Source organism: Glycine soja, chromosome 3, assembly GCF_004193775.1.
Source record: "Glycine soja cultivar W05 chromosome 3, ASM419377v2, whole genome shotgun sequence".
Classification (NCBI taxonomy): Eukaryota; Viridiplantae; Streptophyta; class Magnoliopsida; order Fabales; family Fabaceae; genus Glycine; species Glycine soja.
In genome coordinates, this window is record NC_041004.1 from 6,231,216 (window position 1) to 6,251,264 (window position 20,049).

General features: G+C 32.2%; 1 protein-coding gene across 2 annotated transcripts; it reads left to right on the plus strand.

Moving 5' to 3' along the window:
* Positions 1 to 1,068: 1,068 nt before the first annotated feature.
* Positions 1,069 to 3,974, plus strand: LOC114406065. Of its 2 annotated transcripts, none has more exons than XM_028368631.1 (4): positions 1,069 to 1,455; positions 1,550 to 1,662; positions 2,482 to 2,555; positions 3,496 to 3,974. In XM_028368631.1, the coding sequence occupies exons 1-4, from the start codon at positions 1,316 to 1,318 to the stop codon at positions 3,526 to 3,528; spliced, it is 360 nt and encodes a 119-aa protein (XP_028224432.1). In that variant the 5' UTR covers positions 1,069 to 1,315; the 3' UTR covers positions 3,529 to 3,974. The 2 variants fall into 2 exon arrangements, with proteins under 2 accessions (XP_028224432.1, XP_028224433.1); XM_028368632.1 differs by having other exon boundaries at positions 3,500 to 3,974.
* Positions 3,975 to 20,049: the final 16,075 nt, after the last annotated feature.

The following is a 20,049-nucleotide window of genomic DNA, read 5'->3' on the forward strand; positions in this document are numbered from 1 at the left end:
TAGGTAAGCTAGCTACCACTATAACTCTTGTAACCAAATTACAGTTTTTATTAAGACACAATATTGTTTAATTAAACTTCAACATAATTAATGATTTACCCTAGAAACCACGGATTAAAATGCACTCATCAAATTCAACGGATTTTTTTTTCTTTCTTGATAAATCAAAATTAACATTTCAAATCTTACACGAATTTGACATTTTTATTACAAAAAGGAGGAAAACACATAAAAGGCATTTAAGATGAATATTTAGTGTGTGATAGATAAGCCAAAGACCTAATTGTATGTGCAGCTATTGCTGGGATAATTTATATACAAAGACTTGAAGACACATTTCCAAAATAAAATCCATCATGCAACACAGTTATTTCCTCCTTTCTTGACTTTTTCCGTACTAGCTACTTTCGTCCATTATCCTTCCCAAACCTTGCAGCAGAAAGAAAGAGTGATGTTACATGGACACCCATACATGTATGTCAAACACTTAATAACCATTCATCATTTTTTTTATCTGTTTCTCCATGTCAAATCATATTATCTATAAAACTTATATTTTTTTTTTCAGTTTTATGTCTCTCATTGAGTGTCTATTGGCGTATATATCGGATGCCCATGGATAATTTATAGGTTTCATTGGTAATATGATTTAGAGTAATCATACGTGAACTCTCGGGGCCTATCCAGACTCATGAAAGGGGAGCAACCACAAAATAAAATTCATCCAATAAAACATACTAATAATTTGTATATAAATTATTTATAATTTAATATTTCAAAACTTTAATTACATTAATTATTTATTAATAAATAGATTTTTTTTTCATGTTACGAAAATAAATTTATAATTGAACTTACAACAACTTATGTACTCAACTCAACTAACAGAGTTAAACGATTCCCTTGATTTACCAAATATCACTACTACAAAAAGTGTTTATTACAATAGCTCAACTACGACGGTTGACAAAGACCGTTTTTGAAAAGTATTTGGTGGCAATATTATAATAAATTATGAGTTTAAGGATGATTATTTAGAAAATCGCCGCCTTTGTATTTTTACACTTTTTTTTGTTTTCTCTCTCTTATTATACAGTTGTTACTCTTTCTCCTTGATATTCTCGCTTTCTCTCTCTCGGGTAGCGCACTGGTCGTGCTTCGTTGCGGCACTGAGTGAGGTGGTTCACTCTCTCTGCCTCTTTCTCTTCTCTGTCCCTAGAAACAAACCATCATCTTCTCAGATCTATATCAAAAGCAAAACCCTAACACTTCCTTGTCTTATTTTGGTTCCTCTTCCGATTTGATCTCATCATCAATGGCTTTTGTATGCAGCAGAATCGCACAACTAACATCAATTTCATCTATAAAATCAGCCATCAAATCCAACATTCGCGCTTCTGCATTCTTCAAACCAGCTTCCTCCTTTTCTCCAATTCACACATCCTTATTGACCAGGTTTCCTTTCGTCCTACGATGTTCGTTTTTGCTCCTAATCGCAAACAAGCCTTAGAATTATCGATTTGTCGTTGTTGTCGTTGGTCTGTTGCAGGAATTCGCAGGAGCTGAGATGCGCGCAGTCGATGTTGCCGCTGCACAGCACGGTGGCAGCGGCGAGAATAACGTCGTGTCTGACTTTCAAAAGTTGTCAAGCGCTTTCACCGGGTACTCTCTGTTGCACCTCTCCTGGCCTCTAATACTCTCCTTTTCAAAATTATTCGCAAACCGTGAGTTGCTTCTTTGCTTCTTGGCTTGGGTTTAGTTTTTCTATGGATTTTCCTTTTTCTCTTCCCGCTTTCGAATAAGCTTTGTGAATTGTGAGTGAGCTGCTAAAATTAAGAAGAAAAAACTAATACACTTAGTCTATCTGTTTGTTTAATTAGGACCCATGCTTTGGTATTTTTCTAAGGCAACTCGCAGTTTTTCATTTGAGGTTCTTATCTGAGTTTAATTGGCGAATTTGGGTTTTTCAAAATCATTTAAAAAGCTTTAGTCTATTTGATTTTGCTTTCTAAATTTGTGCACCATTTAGCCTCTTGATAATACTGTTGTGTTAATTGTCGATACTAGTAGAAGATAATTTCCCAATCTATATCAGTGGTGTTCTGCTGTTTCTCCAACCTCTTGGCTATCTCAAACTGGTAGAAGCTTTCCTTTAGGTCTTCCACATAGTATGTATTGATTAACTGCTTCACCTTCCTCATAGTATGTATTAAAAAGTCTTTTTAACAAATAAATTGGTGATGCACCCTCAGGTCTTGAAGTGAGAGACAATGCAATATCCATGGATGCAATTTCTACTACTATCATATCTTATAATTTTTGGCCTCCAATATAGGTTTGGCAGACAAGATTCGTGTGAAAATAAACTTAGGACTGCTTGTGTAATTGCTGTTGCAAAGGCTCGTGTTTTACCTACTACTACTATTATTATTATTATTATTATTATTATTATTATTATTATTATTAACAAAATTTTGACAGAGTTCTTTAAAAAGGAGCCTAGGTGGACTATGTGTGCAACTCTCAGCCCAACTTTTAAAATACGGGAGTTTCAGGTAAAAATTTTCCCTGCCATTGTAATGTTTTAAAATTACTCAATATAAAACTGTTCAGATCTTTTTAGGAATCACGGACTTCAGCATTTGTTTTTTTATTTTTTTGGTATATGTTATGTACCTTGAAGTTTGAATTACTTGTCTATGGTATCTCCCTTTGCTTTAGAAATTGTGCTCGTTAACTACTATTTTGTTGTGGTGAATTGTTTGTACGTGTTAGTATTATATTTGGCATGCATGCTTCAAGACCACTAGGATTTTCCACCTCACCAAATGAGATTGATCCATAATCAGGAAGTTTGTGACAACCAGGCCAAGTTTCCTCATCAATGTTCCCCAAAACACTTACAATTCTGCTGACTTTGAAATATACTTCATGACTCAAGGTTCCCTGATTTGGATTTTCATATGCAGTTTGGTTTAAGTTAACTAATTGAGAAATAGATTCAGTATGTTGGGTTGAGCTTTCATCATATAATAAACTAGGAATAGTTTTGAAGCATAACTTTTCCTTTTCTGCTGTTTGGGTTAAAATGACCATGATTGTTAGTTATCAGTGTCGAATGTAATTCCTATTACATGGTTTGTGACAATCATTGTGTTCCTTTCTTGAGAATCTTCCAGTCCAATTATTTGATGTGTAGTCATGGTATCAAAATCTATTAACTAATAGACCATTCTCTGTAAGGCTTCTTTTTGACCTTGGACCTTGGTGTAACTGGTTTTTGAAAAATACTTGTTTAGGATATCTTGTGTCACATAGCTTGGACTAATCCATTTCATTATTAGTAGAGCTCCTTTGACATGATCATATCCTGTACTTCATGTTAGTTACTTTCTATTTCTATGTAATTTATCGCATTATAAGTATATGTTCCTCTTCCTTTAATTACACTCTATAATCAGAATATGAGATTGATAACTGATGTATTCTTTGAAGGAAGTGAGCTTTGAAAATTTATGCTTGAAATAGTGGTCATCACACCATTCCTGCTAATATTTTTTCTTGTGAGCTTGTTTTCTTGGTCCGCATGAAAGGTACGTTTCATTCCTACTAATATTTTTTCTTGTCAGCTTGTTTTCTTTTCCTTCATTTGAATTTTTTGTGGCTTTATTTTACTTTTTGTGGTTAGATCTTTTTCTTAAAACTGAAGTCATAGGATGAGTTCTAAAAAACATGAATTATCTAAGGTTATTTTATATCAAAGAAAGTTATGAAAAAGATTAAAATAATATCATTGGGATGAAATGTGAGAGCCCAAACACAATTCGTGTTGGGCTTGAAGGGCCCACGAAGAGCTGTGTGTGGCCTTTGGTAGATACTAATGGACTGTTTTGAACTATATCCAAGCTTAATATATCTAAATATTTATAGCACAATGTTTTGTAACTTTTGTAGAATTGACTAGCTTAAATGGCTGGTCCTAGGATTGTCCATGCTACCTTGAAAGGTCCGAGTGTGGTTAAGGACATCATAATTGGAATAACACTTGGCTTAGCTGCTGGTGGTGTGAGGAAGATGCACCACTGGAATAACAATGTATTAAATTGAAATTTTATTAAAATATTTATTTTGAAAATAAGTAAAAAAAATGTGTATGTGACTGGGGGCAGAGTGTTTATAAAAATGGTCCTATTTTTGTTTAAGAAAACTATTATTTAAAAATTATTGTTATTATTTAAAAATTAGTTATTATTTAAAGGAAAAATGGTCCTAAATCATATTTACGCCGCTAGTTTCTTTACACTATTTCATCCAATTTCACTCTTTTTTCGTTAAAACTGTTATTACTTTTCAAATATCCTAAATCATCTCATTCATGATTAGAACAAATTTAATTTCCAAGTTAATAATAATAATAATAATAATTATAAAGAGAAACCTACTAAGATCAGTTTAGCGGCGGAGGTTTGAATAATTCCTATGATGTATCATGTTCTAACTTCATTACTGCCTCTGTACAATAACAAAAATTAGAACAATGCCAAAGAGTAAAAATATTTCATTTACACTAATATCCAATAATTGAGTCTTATAATGCAAATGTTTTGTTATAGTGGTCATAATCACATTATTGTAGTCAATAGTACTAATAGCCTAGTTTGTTTATTTGCTTTCACACCTCTGTTATGTTGATGCTCAACCCTTAAAACAACAGTGATAGGCTTTTTCTATCTTTAGAAAAAGCAACCAAGTTTAAAATTTTTCTTATGAGCACTTGTTTTGAAAGAAAAGAAAATTAAAGAAAAAAGGTTGAAAATATTTTCTTAATAATTAATTGCTAACAATATATAATTTTAAAAAATGTTATATGGAAGGACTACATGTGCTTAAAAGTTAATAGATTATTTACTTAGTTAACTTTTTTTTTCCTATTTTATCTCCAATAATTATTGATTAATATAAAAAAACATTACGTACAAATAAGCCTATGAATTTAATTTAAATACTATTAAAGGTTCTATAGTGGACATTAAGAATGGGATTAAGTTGGCTATTAGGAGATTATAGCACGGCTTATATATAATGAGGTCTAACGTACATGACTTATTTCAATTCATTTTGGACTTTATTTTTGTAAGCTGGAGGTTCCCTTTTGACTATGGATATGACTCCGATCAGTAATGATTGAAAAGTCTGTGCCCCTTGACCATGTGTTTCAACTATGGATATGAAGATTTATATATTGTCTTCTTGCAGGAGAGAATTCAACTTGAAACTACTTGTTTGTATAAACTTAATTGATATAATTTAAACTTCCATGCTCAAGGTAAATATTGATTATCTAAGATGGAAAGCTATACAGTTATGGTTTTGCTATTTTCTTGTTTTATTGTTATAAAAATGACAAAAGGTTATCGGGGTTGAATGCTTGGAATTTGGAAAGCAAAATAGCAAATATGAAATCTTGTCAAAGTAAAACTTGAATGGCATATTTATGAATTTCTTTTTCTGTTTGTCCATGAAATCTTCCTAATTTCAATTTGATAATTGTAAATAATTTTGAATATTTTCTTTTAGTGTATATAATTTTAGTGAGCAGCACTTTTAGACAGTTTTTCTGCTAAACGTATATAGTATCCGTGTTCAAATTTGATTAATTTTATTCTTTTGTTCTCTCTTCGTATGAACAATTTAGTTTAGTAATTATTAGTTAGTTTGTAGAAATATTTTTTTAATGAAATGACCATGCCACCAATTTTTATGTCATCATAATTCTTGCTTTTAAAAAGAAAAAAAAATTAAAAATAATTAATACTTCTACATCGGTTCAGGCCACGATCGATGTAGAATATCTAGCATTCTACATCGATTATTAGAACGACCGATGTAGAATGATGACTTTCTACATTGGTTTTGAGGACAATCGATGTAAAAATCTGGCATTCTAAGACGGGTTTGGAGACTAACCCGTCTTAAAATGGGCAGATTTCTACATCGGTTGTCCTAATAACCGATGTAAAATGTCTGAATTCAACATTAAATATGCGTGATAATCGATGCTATAACTATGCGTGATAACCGATGTAGAAAACTTATTTTCTAGTAGTGTATATAGTTTTGTTATTAAAACATTAAATATAAAATACAAAATTTAAAAATATTTTATTTTTTTTGTGAGGTAACTTTCAACCTTTGTATCTTGCCAATATCGTGGCTTGTGATTACAACACCATAACTGTTATGTGTTCCTAGAATTTAAAATTTATAACAATTTCTAGTTAGAGCTTGATAGAAGTGATTTTGAGAGTCTTTCAAAGCTTCTCCACTGGAAAAAAAAAAAAACCTCTATATTTCCAATAGAAGCTCTTAAGAGTATTTACTACGTATCCGAATAGAGCCTTAGTCTAGTTTATTTATATGAAATGTGAAAAATAAGAACTAAAAAAATAAAATAGACTTTAACAAAGTCTAAAAATAATCAAAATTAATTATGTAATAACTAAAAATTGATAAAATGTATTATTCATATATGATTTCTTAAAAAATATAAAATTACTATTGATTTTATAATTTAAAAAGTAAGGAGATAAAAATTGACTATATAATAACTACAATTTTATAAAATATAATATTGAAATAATAATTTTAAAATAAAAATAAGATTACTATTCATTTTATATTTAGAAAAAACCCAAGAGATAAAAACTAACTATAGTTTGTAAAAAGAACAACAATTTTTAGACGGAGTCTAGTGTATGTAAGTGAAACATCTTTTGCATCATACGAAAGGAATTAGGACCGTTGGGTTGAAAGCTAGCGATGCAATGAGTAGGTGGGAAAGGGTTGTGTTAGTTGTTTCATAAATTCTTTTCATTTTGCACGTGTAGCAAAAGAGTGGAATGACAAAGCTGTCCTAGTTGCTAATTACCATATTGTCCTTTTTCATTGGATCCGTTTGTGCTTAATTGTAGTGAGCAGCTGTCACTTCACAAAATATACAATTATGTGGCAATATTTTTTAATTTTGAAAAATAACCTCTCACTTCTAAAAAATATAATTATTAAAATAAATTGGAAATAAAAAAAGATACAAAAATTAACTTAAGTGCATAAATAATTTAAACATATTATGTTAAATTTTTAACATATTATATTAACCATGATTTTTAGCCGTTAGATTAATCTCCTTCCCTCTAGCTTAGGCTTGACAACGGGCAGGTCAAGGTCAGGTTTTGTTTAGCTCGCCCTCAACTCCTTATTTTCCCCTATTCCAGTCCTCGAAACTCGATGGGGCGTAGATTTATCCCCAATCTCCACCCCTGATGGTATCGAGATTTCCCCGCCCCGCCGCGCCTCCGACATACTTATAAAATCCTATAAAAAAATATAATTTTTCATAGAATGAAAAAAATTATTTTAAATTACAACCATAACATATTTTTAAATTGTATTTGATAACATAAAATCTAATCCAACATAACATAAAATCTAATTCAATAGTTTTAGGTTTTAGTGTGTTATATATATGCCAGAATATTTTTGTAAATTAATTATTAGAAGGGTGGCTTCAAGGGTAGGTTTGGATCGGGTATTAATAATCTCATCCCCGACCCCAAATGCAACTTCAGCTGTTAGGGAAAAACCGAATCCGACCTTGACCCCAAACGCAACTTTGGGTGTCACATTCGAGAGTTTCAAGGTCCTTTAATATAAAATTTTGTTGTAAATCATTTTTTAACAATCAATATCAGGTTTTTCAATTATGAATCCATAAGCCCGATACATATTGATAATTTGTAATCCATAAGCGTGTTATGAATGTGTATGAGTGTTTCCGATTGAAAATTCATAAGGTACTTATGATTTGGTGAAAAACACATATATTTAAGTTAAATTATTTTCATGTTATACATGGTTTGGTATAAAAAAATTAATAGCTTTTGTTTCTTGATACAACATGTGAAAAAATATTATTGTTGTGAATAATATGATTATCCGTATTATATTATTTTACATCCTATTATTATTATTATTATTATTATTATTATTATTAGAAAAACATAGGTATTGTTGCATTTGTGCTTCTGTTTTTTTATTTGGGTATTGCAGTTTTCTTATAAAAATTAATATTACTTTTCAATATTTTTAGTATCAGCATTATATAACCCATAATATAATAACAAAAAAATAAAAAAAAACCTATAAGGCGTATTTTTCAATTTTATGAAATTTAACTTATATTTATAACTAGTCAGTAACCCGTGCATACGCACCTATGAAGAACGGACATGTCGCCGAAGTGCTGCGTCCTGCGTCGGAGACGCACCGGACACACAAACGGGTGCGACTCCAGTGTGACACGGTGTCCGTTGCCGCCGCCGTCGCCGGACACGGTTGGATGCAGGAAATGCGTGATCGGACGCGGCCCAGCAAGTGGACACGCGCGTCCAAACGCGGCCCAACCAAATATTTTATTATTTATTTAAAAAAGACTTACCTAAAATGAAAATCACGTCTTCTCCTTGCCGCAAGCGAACCTCCACGTCGCCGCCTCCGTTTCCCCCTCTGCAGGTAGGCCCTTCTTTCTTTTCTGAGTTTTCTCATGATCTCATCTGCTCCATCGCCTCCATGTTTCTGAGTTTTCTGAGTTTTCTATCTCGCCTCTGTTGTTTGTTTTTTACTTAGAAATTGTTTACATTGATTTTTAATTTTTTTAAATTGTTGTAGAGATGAGTGCTTCTAGTCCTAGTCAAGCTAAAGAACAAGATGATGATACCGAACCTTTATTATGTTACAAAGATAAAAAGTGTAGGTGGTGGTGGAAATTATGAGATAAAATGCAATATTTGTGATTTTATCATTAATGGGTCTTACACTAGAGTGAGGGCACACTTATTGAAGATGACTGGAAAGGGAGTTAGAGTTTGTCGAAAGGTAACAATTGACAGACTTATGGATTTGAAGAAGATAGACAATGAGGCAACATTAAGGGTGGAGAAGTCAAAAACAAAATCTGTATCATTGCCTCTGGTTTCTACTCAACACCAAATGGATACAAACACTCTTGGTGTTGATCCAAAAAAGAGAAAGACATCAACGGTAGAAAATGCCTTTAATTTGTAAGCTAGAGAGACACTTGATCCTGAAATTGCTAGGATGTTTTACTCTTCGGGGATGCCTTTTCATTTAGCAAGAAATCCTCATTATAGGAAGGCATTTGCCTATGCTGCCAACAATCAGATCAGTGGTTACCAACCTCCAGGTTATAATAAATTAAGGACAACATTACTTCAAAATGAGAGGAGACATGTGGAGAACTTGTTACAACCAATTAAAAATGCATAGAGCCAGAAGGGTGTGAGCATTGTTAGTGATGGATGGAGTGACCCGCAAAGAAGATCTCTTATTAATTTCATGGCTGTCACAAAGAGTGGACCTATGTTTTTAAAGGCCATCGATTGTTCAAATGAGATCAAAGACAAGGATTTCATTGCCAAACTTATGAGGGAGGTAATTATGGAGGTTGAGCACTCAAATGTTGTGCAAACAGTGACGGATAATGCAGCCGTTTGTAAAGCAGCAGTTCCATTTATTGGACTCCATGTGTTGTCCACACATTAAATCTTGCTTTGAAGAACATATGTGCAGCCAAGAATACAGAAAAAAAACAATGTTATTTATGAAGAATGTTCTTGGATCACCCAAATTGCGGATGATGCAATGTTTGTGAAAAATTTTGTCATGAGTCACTCTATGAGACTATCAATTTTCAATTCATTCAATTCATTGAAATTACTATCCATTGCTCCAACAAGATTTGCCTCCACTATTGTAATGCTCAAGAGATTCAAGCAATTGAAGAAAGGACTCCAAGAGATGGTCATTAGTGACCAATGGTCTTCTTATAAGGAAGATGATGTTGCAAAGGCTAAATTTGTGAAAGATATTTTGTTGGATGATAAATGGTGGGATAAGGTTGATTATATTCTTTCTTTCACTAGCCCTATCTATGATGTTCTTAGAAGAACTGATACATAAGCTTCATCTCTCCATCTAGTATATGAAATGTGGGATTCAATGATTGAAAAGGTGAAGAATGCCATATATCAATATGAGAGAAAGGAGGAGAGTGAAGGATCCACCTTTTATGAGGTAGTGCACTCCATATTAATTGACCGTTGGACTAAGAGTAGCACTCCTCTCCATTGTTTAGCTCATTCCTTAAATCCAAGGTAATTAACTCTATACTTTTTTACTTACCTTTTTTTTTAGAATTACATAAATTTTAATCATGTATATATTTCTTTTTAATTATAGATATTATAGTCATGAATGGCTAAGTGAAGATTCTAATCGAGTTCCTCCACATCAAGACTTGTAACTCACTCGTGAAAGATTAAAATGCTTCAAGAGGTTCTTTCTTGATGTGGATGTAAGGAGGAAAGTGAATATTGAGTTTGCCAACTTCTCGGATGGAAGAGAAGGTTTTGATGATCTTGATTCTTTAAATGATAGAGGTCAAATGGATCCAAAAGCTTGGTGGCTAGTTCATGGCGTTAATGCTCCAATACTTCAAAAGGTTGCCCTTAAGCTACTTGCGCAACCTTGTTCATCTTCATGTTGTGAAAGGAATTGGAGTACATATTCATTCATCCATTCTTTAAAGAGAAACAAGATGGCACCACATAGAGCTTAAGATTTAGTATTTGTTCATAGCAACCTACGACTTCTCTCAAGGAATACTCCACAATATCATCAAGAGGAAACTAAAATGTGGGATGTGGCCGGAGATGATTTTGGATCACTTGATGATTGTGGTATTCTTGAAATTGCTAGTTTGTCTTTAGATGAACCAGAGTTAGAAAGTGTCTTTTTCAATGATGATTGCTAGTTTGTGGAATTCTTAAAGACTTGAAGTTGCTAATTCATCATCTTGCTTTATAATTTTTTTTTGTAAAGAAACAAAGCGTACAAATTGTATAATGAGGCCTCTTAGTATTTTTTTGTGACTCATTATCATAGGAAAAGTTCTTTTTAGATGATGATGAATATATAAATCTTGATTTTTAATTTAGATCTTTTATGCACATCACTCATATTTAATTTTATGTAATTATATATATAGGCGTGTCCGTGTGCTACATTTTGGACATTACAGGTGTCCATATGTCCGTGTCTGTGTCGTGTCCGGTGTCCGTGTCGGTGTCGGTGCTTCATAGATACGCACGGGTCATTTTATTAAAGGAACTTCAAAAGTTGATTTTGATGCAAATTTAAGCAAAGATTGAATATCAGGATAGTTGATGTTCATGCAAATTTAAGTTGATGTTTAGAATTACACAAATTGTAATGCAAATTTATTTGCCATTATATACTATCATCTACAACTAATTAACTTGTCAAGACTAAAGTGTATCAGGATAGTTTCTGAAGTTTAACTATTACTATCTTTTAGCCATGTTGTTAACTTTATTCAACTTCACGATGCAAATGGAAAGACAAATTCCTTAAAAATGCATTAATCCCTTATTTCTTTACCGTGAGAATCTATGGACACCTACATTCTCAAATTCAAAACTGAAACTATGTAACCCAAAAAGAATCCAATTTTCAGTCACAAGTCAAAGTGAGAGAAACAAAGAAGAAGGAAGCTAAAATGAAAAGACATGGCAATAGTATTTTGTATCAGTAACCAAACCGAATGCTTGTTGGCTAGATGTTTTTTGGTGGATCACCTTGCAAGCGGAAAAATCAGAAAGGAAAAAAAAACAGGAAAAATCAATAAGGAAGGAAAAACATGAAACAAACAACTATAACTAAAGAATAATAATAATAATAATAATAATAATAATAATAATGCATAAAATAAAGCACAAAGAAAGAAACTTGATGGCTGAATGTTTTTTTGTGGATCACCTTGCAAGCGGGAAAATCAAAAAGGAAAGAAAAACAAAGTGGGAAAAACCAGTAAAGAAGGAAAAACATGAAAGAAACAACTATAACTAAATAATAATAATAATAATAATAATAATAATAATAATGCGGTGGAGAAAGAGAAATGTGAATCACCAAAACCATAACTTTGATGTGGAAACATGTTTGTATTAGTAGATTACATAAGAAAATAACATATTGGGTTACCTTTGTAGAAGAACCAAACTCCTCAACGGATTTCCTTATCTGGGTAAGTGTAGAATCTCTTCCTTGATCCATTTGGAACTATTTGGGTGAAGAAAAAATTGATGGGGTTGGACTAAACTAAGAACAGAGGAAAGGAGAAGAACTTAGAAGTGCCTGTTTTGGTTTTTAGAGTGGTATGAACATAAATGTTGAAGAAAGTGGGCGAGTGGTGAAAGTGTTGTCACCTTCAGCATGGCAGTTGTTATGGTAGCCTGCCAAAAAAAATCAAATCACAAAAAATCAGACCAAAAAAAGGAAAAAAATAGATAAAAATGACACATTTAATCTTCAACACCGCTTTTGTTACTGTAGCCTATTCCAAAAATAAACCACAAAAAATTAGACAAAAAAAAGGAAAATAAAAATAAAAATGACATCTTTATTCTTTAACTCCATCCTGTGAATCCTATTGTTGCAACCCTTGCATGGGCAAAGCATCATAACCTTCAGCATCGCTGTTAGCCTGTCCGAAAAATCAAACCGCAAAAAATTAGACAAAAAAAAAGCGGGAAAAAAATTGATAAGAATGACACCTTTATTCTTCAACACCACCTTGTAAATTATATTGTTGCAATCCTTGCATACATATGACAAAAACAAAATACCTATATGACCAGGAGGGCTCCAAATTGGTTAGCTAGCCTCACCAATCAAACCAAATTTCATAAACAAAATACAATAATATTGATTACTGCAGGCTTATAAAAACTATTAAGATAACATTTCTCATTGGATTCAACTTCTGTTGTATTTTTAATTCCATTACACTATTTAAATTCCCTTTGGCGACATAGTACATTAGTTTTGCAAACATAAGGGAACAAATTAAAGCAACAATAGAGGTAATCAATCAAGATTCAAGAACCACAATATTTAATTTTATTTTCTAATTTCCCTTTAGCATAAGAAGCCAAGCAAAAGAAAAGGCAAACCTCTTGTCACTAATTCTATTCTTATGAAGAAGAGGACAACAACTCCATGCTTCAGCTTTGACCTTTTGTAAGTTCTCCCATGCATTAATTTTTAATTGCAACATACACTTAAAATCAAATACCATTGCATGTGTAACAGAGATCAGAGACTAACTCTGAAGTTTCTTGTGCATGTACCTATCAAATTCCCAAAACAAAAAAATCAATTGCAGATCAATACGCAGCGAGTGTAACAGAGCATGAAAAATTAAAATTAAATATAATTATTATGAAATTTTTCTATATAGTTATTTACAATAATAATATTTTTCAATATTCCCTTTATTTAATACGCATGGGTCATTGTTTTCCTGGCTAAGTAATAATAATAATAATAACAACAACAACATCAATAATAATAATAATAATAATAATAATAATAATAATAATAATAATAATAATAATAATTAAACAAAACAGAAAAATAACAGAAACTAAGAAAGAGTAGAAAGAAGGTTTGTGCTTGTTAAAAACTTCATTTTGTTGCCCCACTCAACAAACCAACAATTTATTTTCTGCACTTGTTTAAAAAATTTGAAATTTAAGGGTAAAAATGCTGAATCTAAATTAATCACCATCTTTGAGCCCTGCCATGTGTTAGTTATTGTAATTGGGTAAAGTAGTGTGAATTTAATAATAGGAAATAAGTTAACTTATGTCATATGAAAAACTAATCAAAAGTGAAAACCTTTGTGCCTCTTTGATGCAAGTGAATACACATTGACGAGTGAGATACTCATGAAGAATGGAATGTTTAGTAAACACACCTGAGCTTACTTGTATCTCTACATGAGCTTACATTGGCAAATGAGTTGATTTTGTACTTGTTTCTAATTGTATCAAATATGGTTTAAAATTTCAAACACACAACTCTCCATGCATTGCTTTCATTCCTTACGAAAAGAGGAAAAACAAATTTTGTAATAACATTTTCTCACTTTACTTTCATTTATTGGATTTTTCAAGATTTTTCTTTTCAAATGTTCAATCACAGAATGACCAATGTGCTTACTTAGAAAGAAAAAAATATTAAATCACAACTGGTTTTGATTTTTGCAATGGAGGATATGGAAAATACCACAACATATTGTTCAATCAGAGATATATTGGTCTCTTTGACCAAAATAAAATTTATGACAACAATCCATCTATCCCACCTTCAGAACTTACAAAAATAATATACAACCTCAATCTTTCAAAATTAATGCTCTGCTAGTAGACTGCCCACTTGTTTAACTCTTCTCTTTCAATTTAGCAAACTAATACCTTCATTTCTCTCCATTTTGTCTTGCATCTTTCCTCCACTCTGAACCTTCATCCTTCACTCAATCATCAGTTGGATTACACTTACTCACTTTTGTTTGTTCCAATGCTCACTTTTTTAGTGGTGCTGCATCAAATGTGACAATTGAATATTCCATTTGCCCCTTCACCTAAATCTGTGCAATAAACATCAGGTTCCATTTACTAACCTTTTAAAAAGATAATTGAACTATTGATTATAAAGAGGAGTAATATTAACAAAAGATAAGAAACAATAGTCAAATATTTTTAAGAAGATAATAACACCTCCAAGCCAAGATTGAGAGATCATTCAATCAATGATGTCATATTATAATTTCAAAGGATGTCAAAATCTATTGAAATGCTTTAACTTACCCAACATTGATTGTTGTCTCCATTTTACCACCCGTTAGAACCCATAGCTTAATTCCAGCCTGTGCTAGCTTATCAATGCATTCAAGAACCTAAATGACAAAGAATCATAAGAACACTCACAAGTTGTTAGGACTTATGACAGTTCACAACATGGCTTATTTCAAAGTATGCACACATAAATTTGAAAGATGGAAACACAACTAATGTCTGAAAGAGAAACATTGTCTAACATACCCCATTTTGAAGTTTGGCTTCAACTGCAGTAGCACCAAGTAGAGCCTCTTAATAATGAATGCACTCAGCAATCCAGCCTGAAAAATATAATTATACCAAAAAAAATATATCAATAATCCCAAGCAAATTGCAAGAACATTAGAGAAGAAGAGGGGATAGAATTAGAAAGTGGCAGGAAAACTTACAAAGAATCTCAACACAGTGCTTGCAATGAATAAATACAAAAAATTCCGTAATAATTGTAAGGCATTGATTAAGTCAATGTGAGAGAGGTCAAAGTTCTGAATTGCTTTGAAGAGAACTACGAAGGAAGCATCGCTTACTACCCCCTCCCCAAAGACCACACTATATAGTAAGGGAGTCTCATCCTGATTGAGAACCTGAAGCATCCACACATACACATCATGATTTTCAGTACAATATAAAGGGAAAATTAAAAGAAAGATTTGTGGTCTTTGTTTTGACATTTATACCTGCAACGTGGAAACATAATTTGTTGCTGAATAAATAGAGAAAACTCTAAATAAGGAAAGAACGAACATTCTTCCTATCTTTATCATTTTATTGTTTGTCATGCCCTGTAGATGGATGGCTACCATTTTCCTAGTGTACATTAGCTGCAATAAGGATTGAACCTAAATGCTATATATGGGCAAACACTTGACTGCATAAATCAACAATTTATAAATAATGAATTAGATTGTCCACAAAACTCAAAATTAATCAAACCTTTCGATTTGATCGTGATGTATGAGTGAACTAAGTAGATTGAGAATATAGGCCATTGGCGCTTGTATATGTCTGATTAAAAAAATAAAACATAAAAAAAGATATATAATAAGTTGACAAATTAATAAAATAAAAAATAAACACGCTTGCTAAAGTTAAATCAACAACACATAATAATAATAATAATAATTATCATCATCATCATCATCATAATAATAATAATAATAATTATAATAATGATATGACTAATAACATCAATCCATTTTTTAAATGTCATATGAATCTAATTATTATCACAAAACTTGATTTAGAAGACAAATTTGAATCACGGGATTAAAGTCTATTCTATTATGTGCATTCACATGTAGATATCAAAATGAACATTTTCAACAGAATATACAATTAAAACTTAAAAGTATACAACTTACTCCTCCATTGGCCAAAGCAATGGCCATGATTGCTACAGCTTCCATGACTGATGAAAGAGGATTCCACATAAATCCTAAAAACTTCAAAACCTTGCTCTCCTGCACAGAAACAAAATCTGGAAGTAGAAACCAATAATAAATAGTATAAATAGAAGCATACTTTTTGAGGCTCTAATAATTGTGTCCTCAATTTTGCTATTTTTGTCTTGAGCTGCCCAAGCTAATACTCTGCATAGTAGACATAATAATAACAACAACAACAACAACAACAACAACAACAATAAGGCAAATAATATAAGCAAAAGGCAAGAATATTGACCATTGTAGATAGAAGAGTCAAAGATCTTACACCAGCAAAGGGAAAACCATCTCGGTCCTTTAACAAATGGGAATGGAAGCTCCTGAAATTGCCCTCAGAACCTGACCATGCAAGAAAAGAAGCCGAAGAAGCAAAAAAATAAAAAAAGAATCCGAAGAAGCATAATGTTTTTCTTTAAAGTTGGACGAAGCAACCACAAAGCTTAACAAAACATAAATCTAGGAGCTTCTACCTATGTATTAAAACAATAAGATAAAATAAAACTCATGGAGAGTTTAGCAAGGAAGGACAGAGGTTCAAAGTTAAAACCTTTTTGAGCTTTTGTAATCTTTTGATCAACCATTGCCAACCTACAATCACAAAGAAATGGTAAATCATTTCCTCACCGCTTCAAATTTAAAAGAATAAGCTTGGAGAAAAATAAAACCTTAGTACTAGAACATATTAATATAGCATCACCAATAACAAAGCATCCTTACAATCTCCTTGTATCTCTCCTCATCTAACCTTCTTCTTGAAAATAAAGGATGCATAGTTCCACTGTTAAATACCATATCAGACATAACAACAAACAAAATTAGAACCTTGCAAATAAAAACAAATAGTAATGAAACAAACATGCATAACAGCAAAAAGGAAAAAAAACTTGCCTGTTGGATGCTTCTTCATTGATAGCCCGGGAAAATAAAAAGGAACCAAAAACAGAGTTGAAAAATCAGTAAGCAAAAATAACTATTATTAAGAAGAAAGCATGCATAACAACAAACAAAATTAGAATCTTGCAAATAAAAACAAATAGTAATGAAACAAACATGAATAACAGCAAAAGGGAAAAAAACTTGCCTGCTGGATGCTTCTTCGTCGATAGCCTGGGAAAATAAAAAGGAACCAAAAACAGAGTTGAAAAATCAGTAAGAAAAAATAACTATTATTAAGAAGAAAACATGCATAACAACAAACAAAATTAGAACCTTACAAATAAAAACAAATAGTAAAGAAACAAACATGCATAACAGCAAAAGCAGAAAAAACTTGTCTGTTGGATGCTTCTTCGTCGATAGCTCGAGAAAATAAAAAGCGACCAAAAATAGACTTGAAAAATCAGTATGGAAAAATAACTATTATTAAGAAGAAAACATGCATAAGAACAAACAAAATTAAAACCTTCCAAATAGAAACAAATACCAATGAAACAAACATGCATAACAGCAAAAGAGGAAAAAACTTGCCTGCATGCAACACCATTCCATTTTTGTTTCAAGCCGATGACTTTAACCATGGCAATGCTCCAAGATTATTGGTCAAGCATAAGATAAAGAAGGAAAGCCACTAAACAACTAAACAAACACGGGAAAACAGAACAGGAACGACAAATTTATAAAAGAATCATACAACATAACAATACAATAACAAATAGAGCAGGAAAACAGCAGCAGCCCCGCCAAACACAGACATGTACAACAATCCCACCTTGAACTGTAGAAGCAACGAAAGAGGAAGAAAAGAGTCAAGCGAATAAAACTCGGAATGACCAACCCAAAAGCACAACCTCACACCAAAAACAAAACCAGCAGAGCACGTGGCAGCAACAAAGAAATATACCATGGACGTGTCAACAAAATTGCAACCAAAAAAATTGGAACTGCAATATCAGAACCAACACAACAAAAAGCAACAATCCACGTGCCAGAAAACCAAGATACATGGCAACAAACGTGATAGAAGCAATGTGAAAGAAGCAACAAACGTGCAGCAAGCTAGCAAGATACATGGCAGCCAGGTGGTAGAAAATCAAGGCCAAAGCTGAGGGCTATAAAATGACCAAAAAACCATGAAAATTGCCACATGTCAAGCTCTCAGCCATGGGCACACCAGTAATTTTGCCATCCTTCAGTTTTAACAACAAACAAAATTAGAACCTTGCAAATAAAAACAAATAGTAATGAAACAAGCATGCATAACAGCAAAAGGGAAAAAACTTGCTTGTTGGATGCTTCTTCGTCGATAGCCCGGGAAAATAAAAAGGGAACAAAAACAGAGTTGAAAAATTAGTAAGAAAAAATAACTATTATTAAGAAGAAAACATGCACAACAACAAACAAAATTAAAACCTTCCAAATAGAAACAAATATCAACGAAACAAACATGCATAACAGCAAAAGGGGAAAAAACTTGCCTACTGGATGCTTCTTCGTCAATAGCCGGGGAAAATAAAAAGGAACCAAAAACAGTTGGAAAGTCAGTAAAAAAATTAGTAAGAAAACATGCATAACAACAAACATGCACAATAGCAAAAAGGAAAAAAGCTTGCCGACAGGATGCTTCTTCGTCGATAGCCTGGTAAGCGGGAAGATAAAAAAGGAACCAAAAACAAAGTGGAAAAATAAGTAAAAAACCAGAAACACGAAACAAAGAACTATGAATCACCAAGTAAACATAAAAAGATGCACAACAACAAAAGTAAAACTTTGATTCGAACATAAATTGAGAAACTCAGCAGAAAACAAAAGCATAAACTGGAAGTGAAGATGGAAGAGATAGACCACAAAAATGAAGAAGAAAGAAAGAAAAGCTTGGGAAAATAAAAAGGAACAAAAAACAGAGCTGAAAAATCAGTAAGAAAATCACTAAGAAAACATGCATAACAACAAACATACAAAACAACAAAAGTAAAACCTTACTAACCTCCTGGTTTCACAAAATCGTAACCCAATTCAATAAAAAAACCCATCATTTCAATTGTCCATAACAACGTAAAAAAAAGATAAACAAAGCTAGATGAATTTATCAGTCCATGAAATTATCCCAGGAAACAATATCGAAAGTCCGTCCATTTAAAAAATCAGCAAAAGCACAACCTAGATCCCTTTGCACAATTACATGCCACAAATTTTTAAAATAAAAACAGTCATCAAATCTGAAATAATAATGCCAATGATCTTCAAGAAAAAACAAAAACAGTTATCAAAAGGAAATTAATAAAAGATGAAACCTAATTAGGCGCTAAATATCCACATTCACTATTTAGAAACTATATAGGCCGAAAAGGAATAAAGCGAGTGGAGATTAGCGATAAGCAAAAGGGGCTTACACGATCAATATACATATCCTTTGTAACCTTCGATGGCTTCACGAATCTCTTTCCTGCGGAGGGAAACAGTGACAAATTATTGAAAAAGATAGAAAGAAGGGAAAAAAGAGTAGAAAAGAAAAAACCTTTGCGAGAAACAGGAACTTTCCCGTAACAAGAACTTGCAAGAATGATCCTAACACTAGTTTTCATGTTGGGTTGAGACCAATTATAAGCGATTGAACGCGAAATACCACTGAGCCACAGATACCCTAATCCAAATAAAAACCGCAAAAAGATACTGTGAGGTGCAGAGCTTGCATGCAAATCCATATAGTTAATAACTGAGGAAAATGCATAAAAACTCATAGACTTTCCCGTAAAAGTCTGAACAAAATCAGAAATATGAGTTTTACCGAAAAACAGCAACAAAGCATCCAAAGAAAACACAAAAAATCA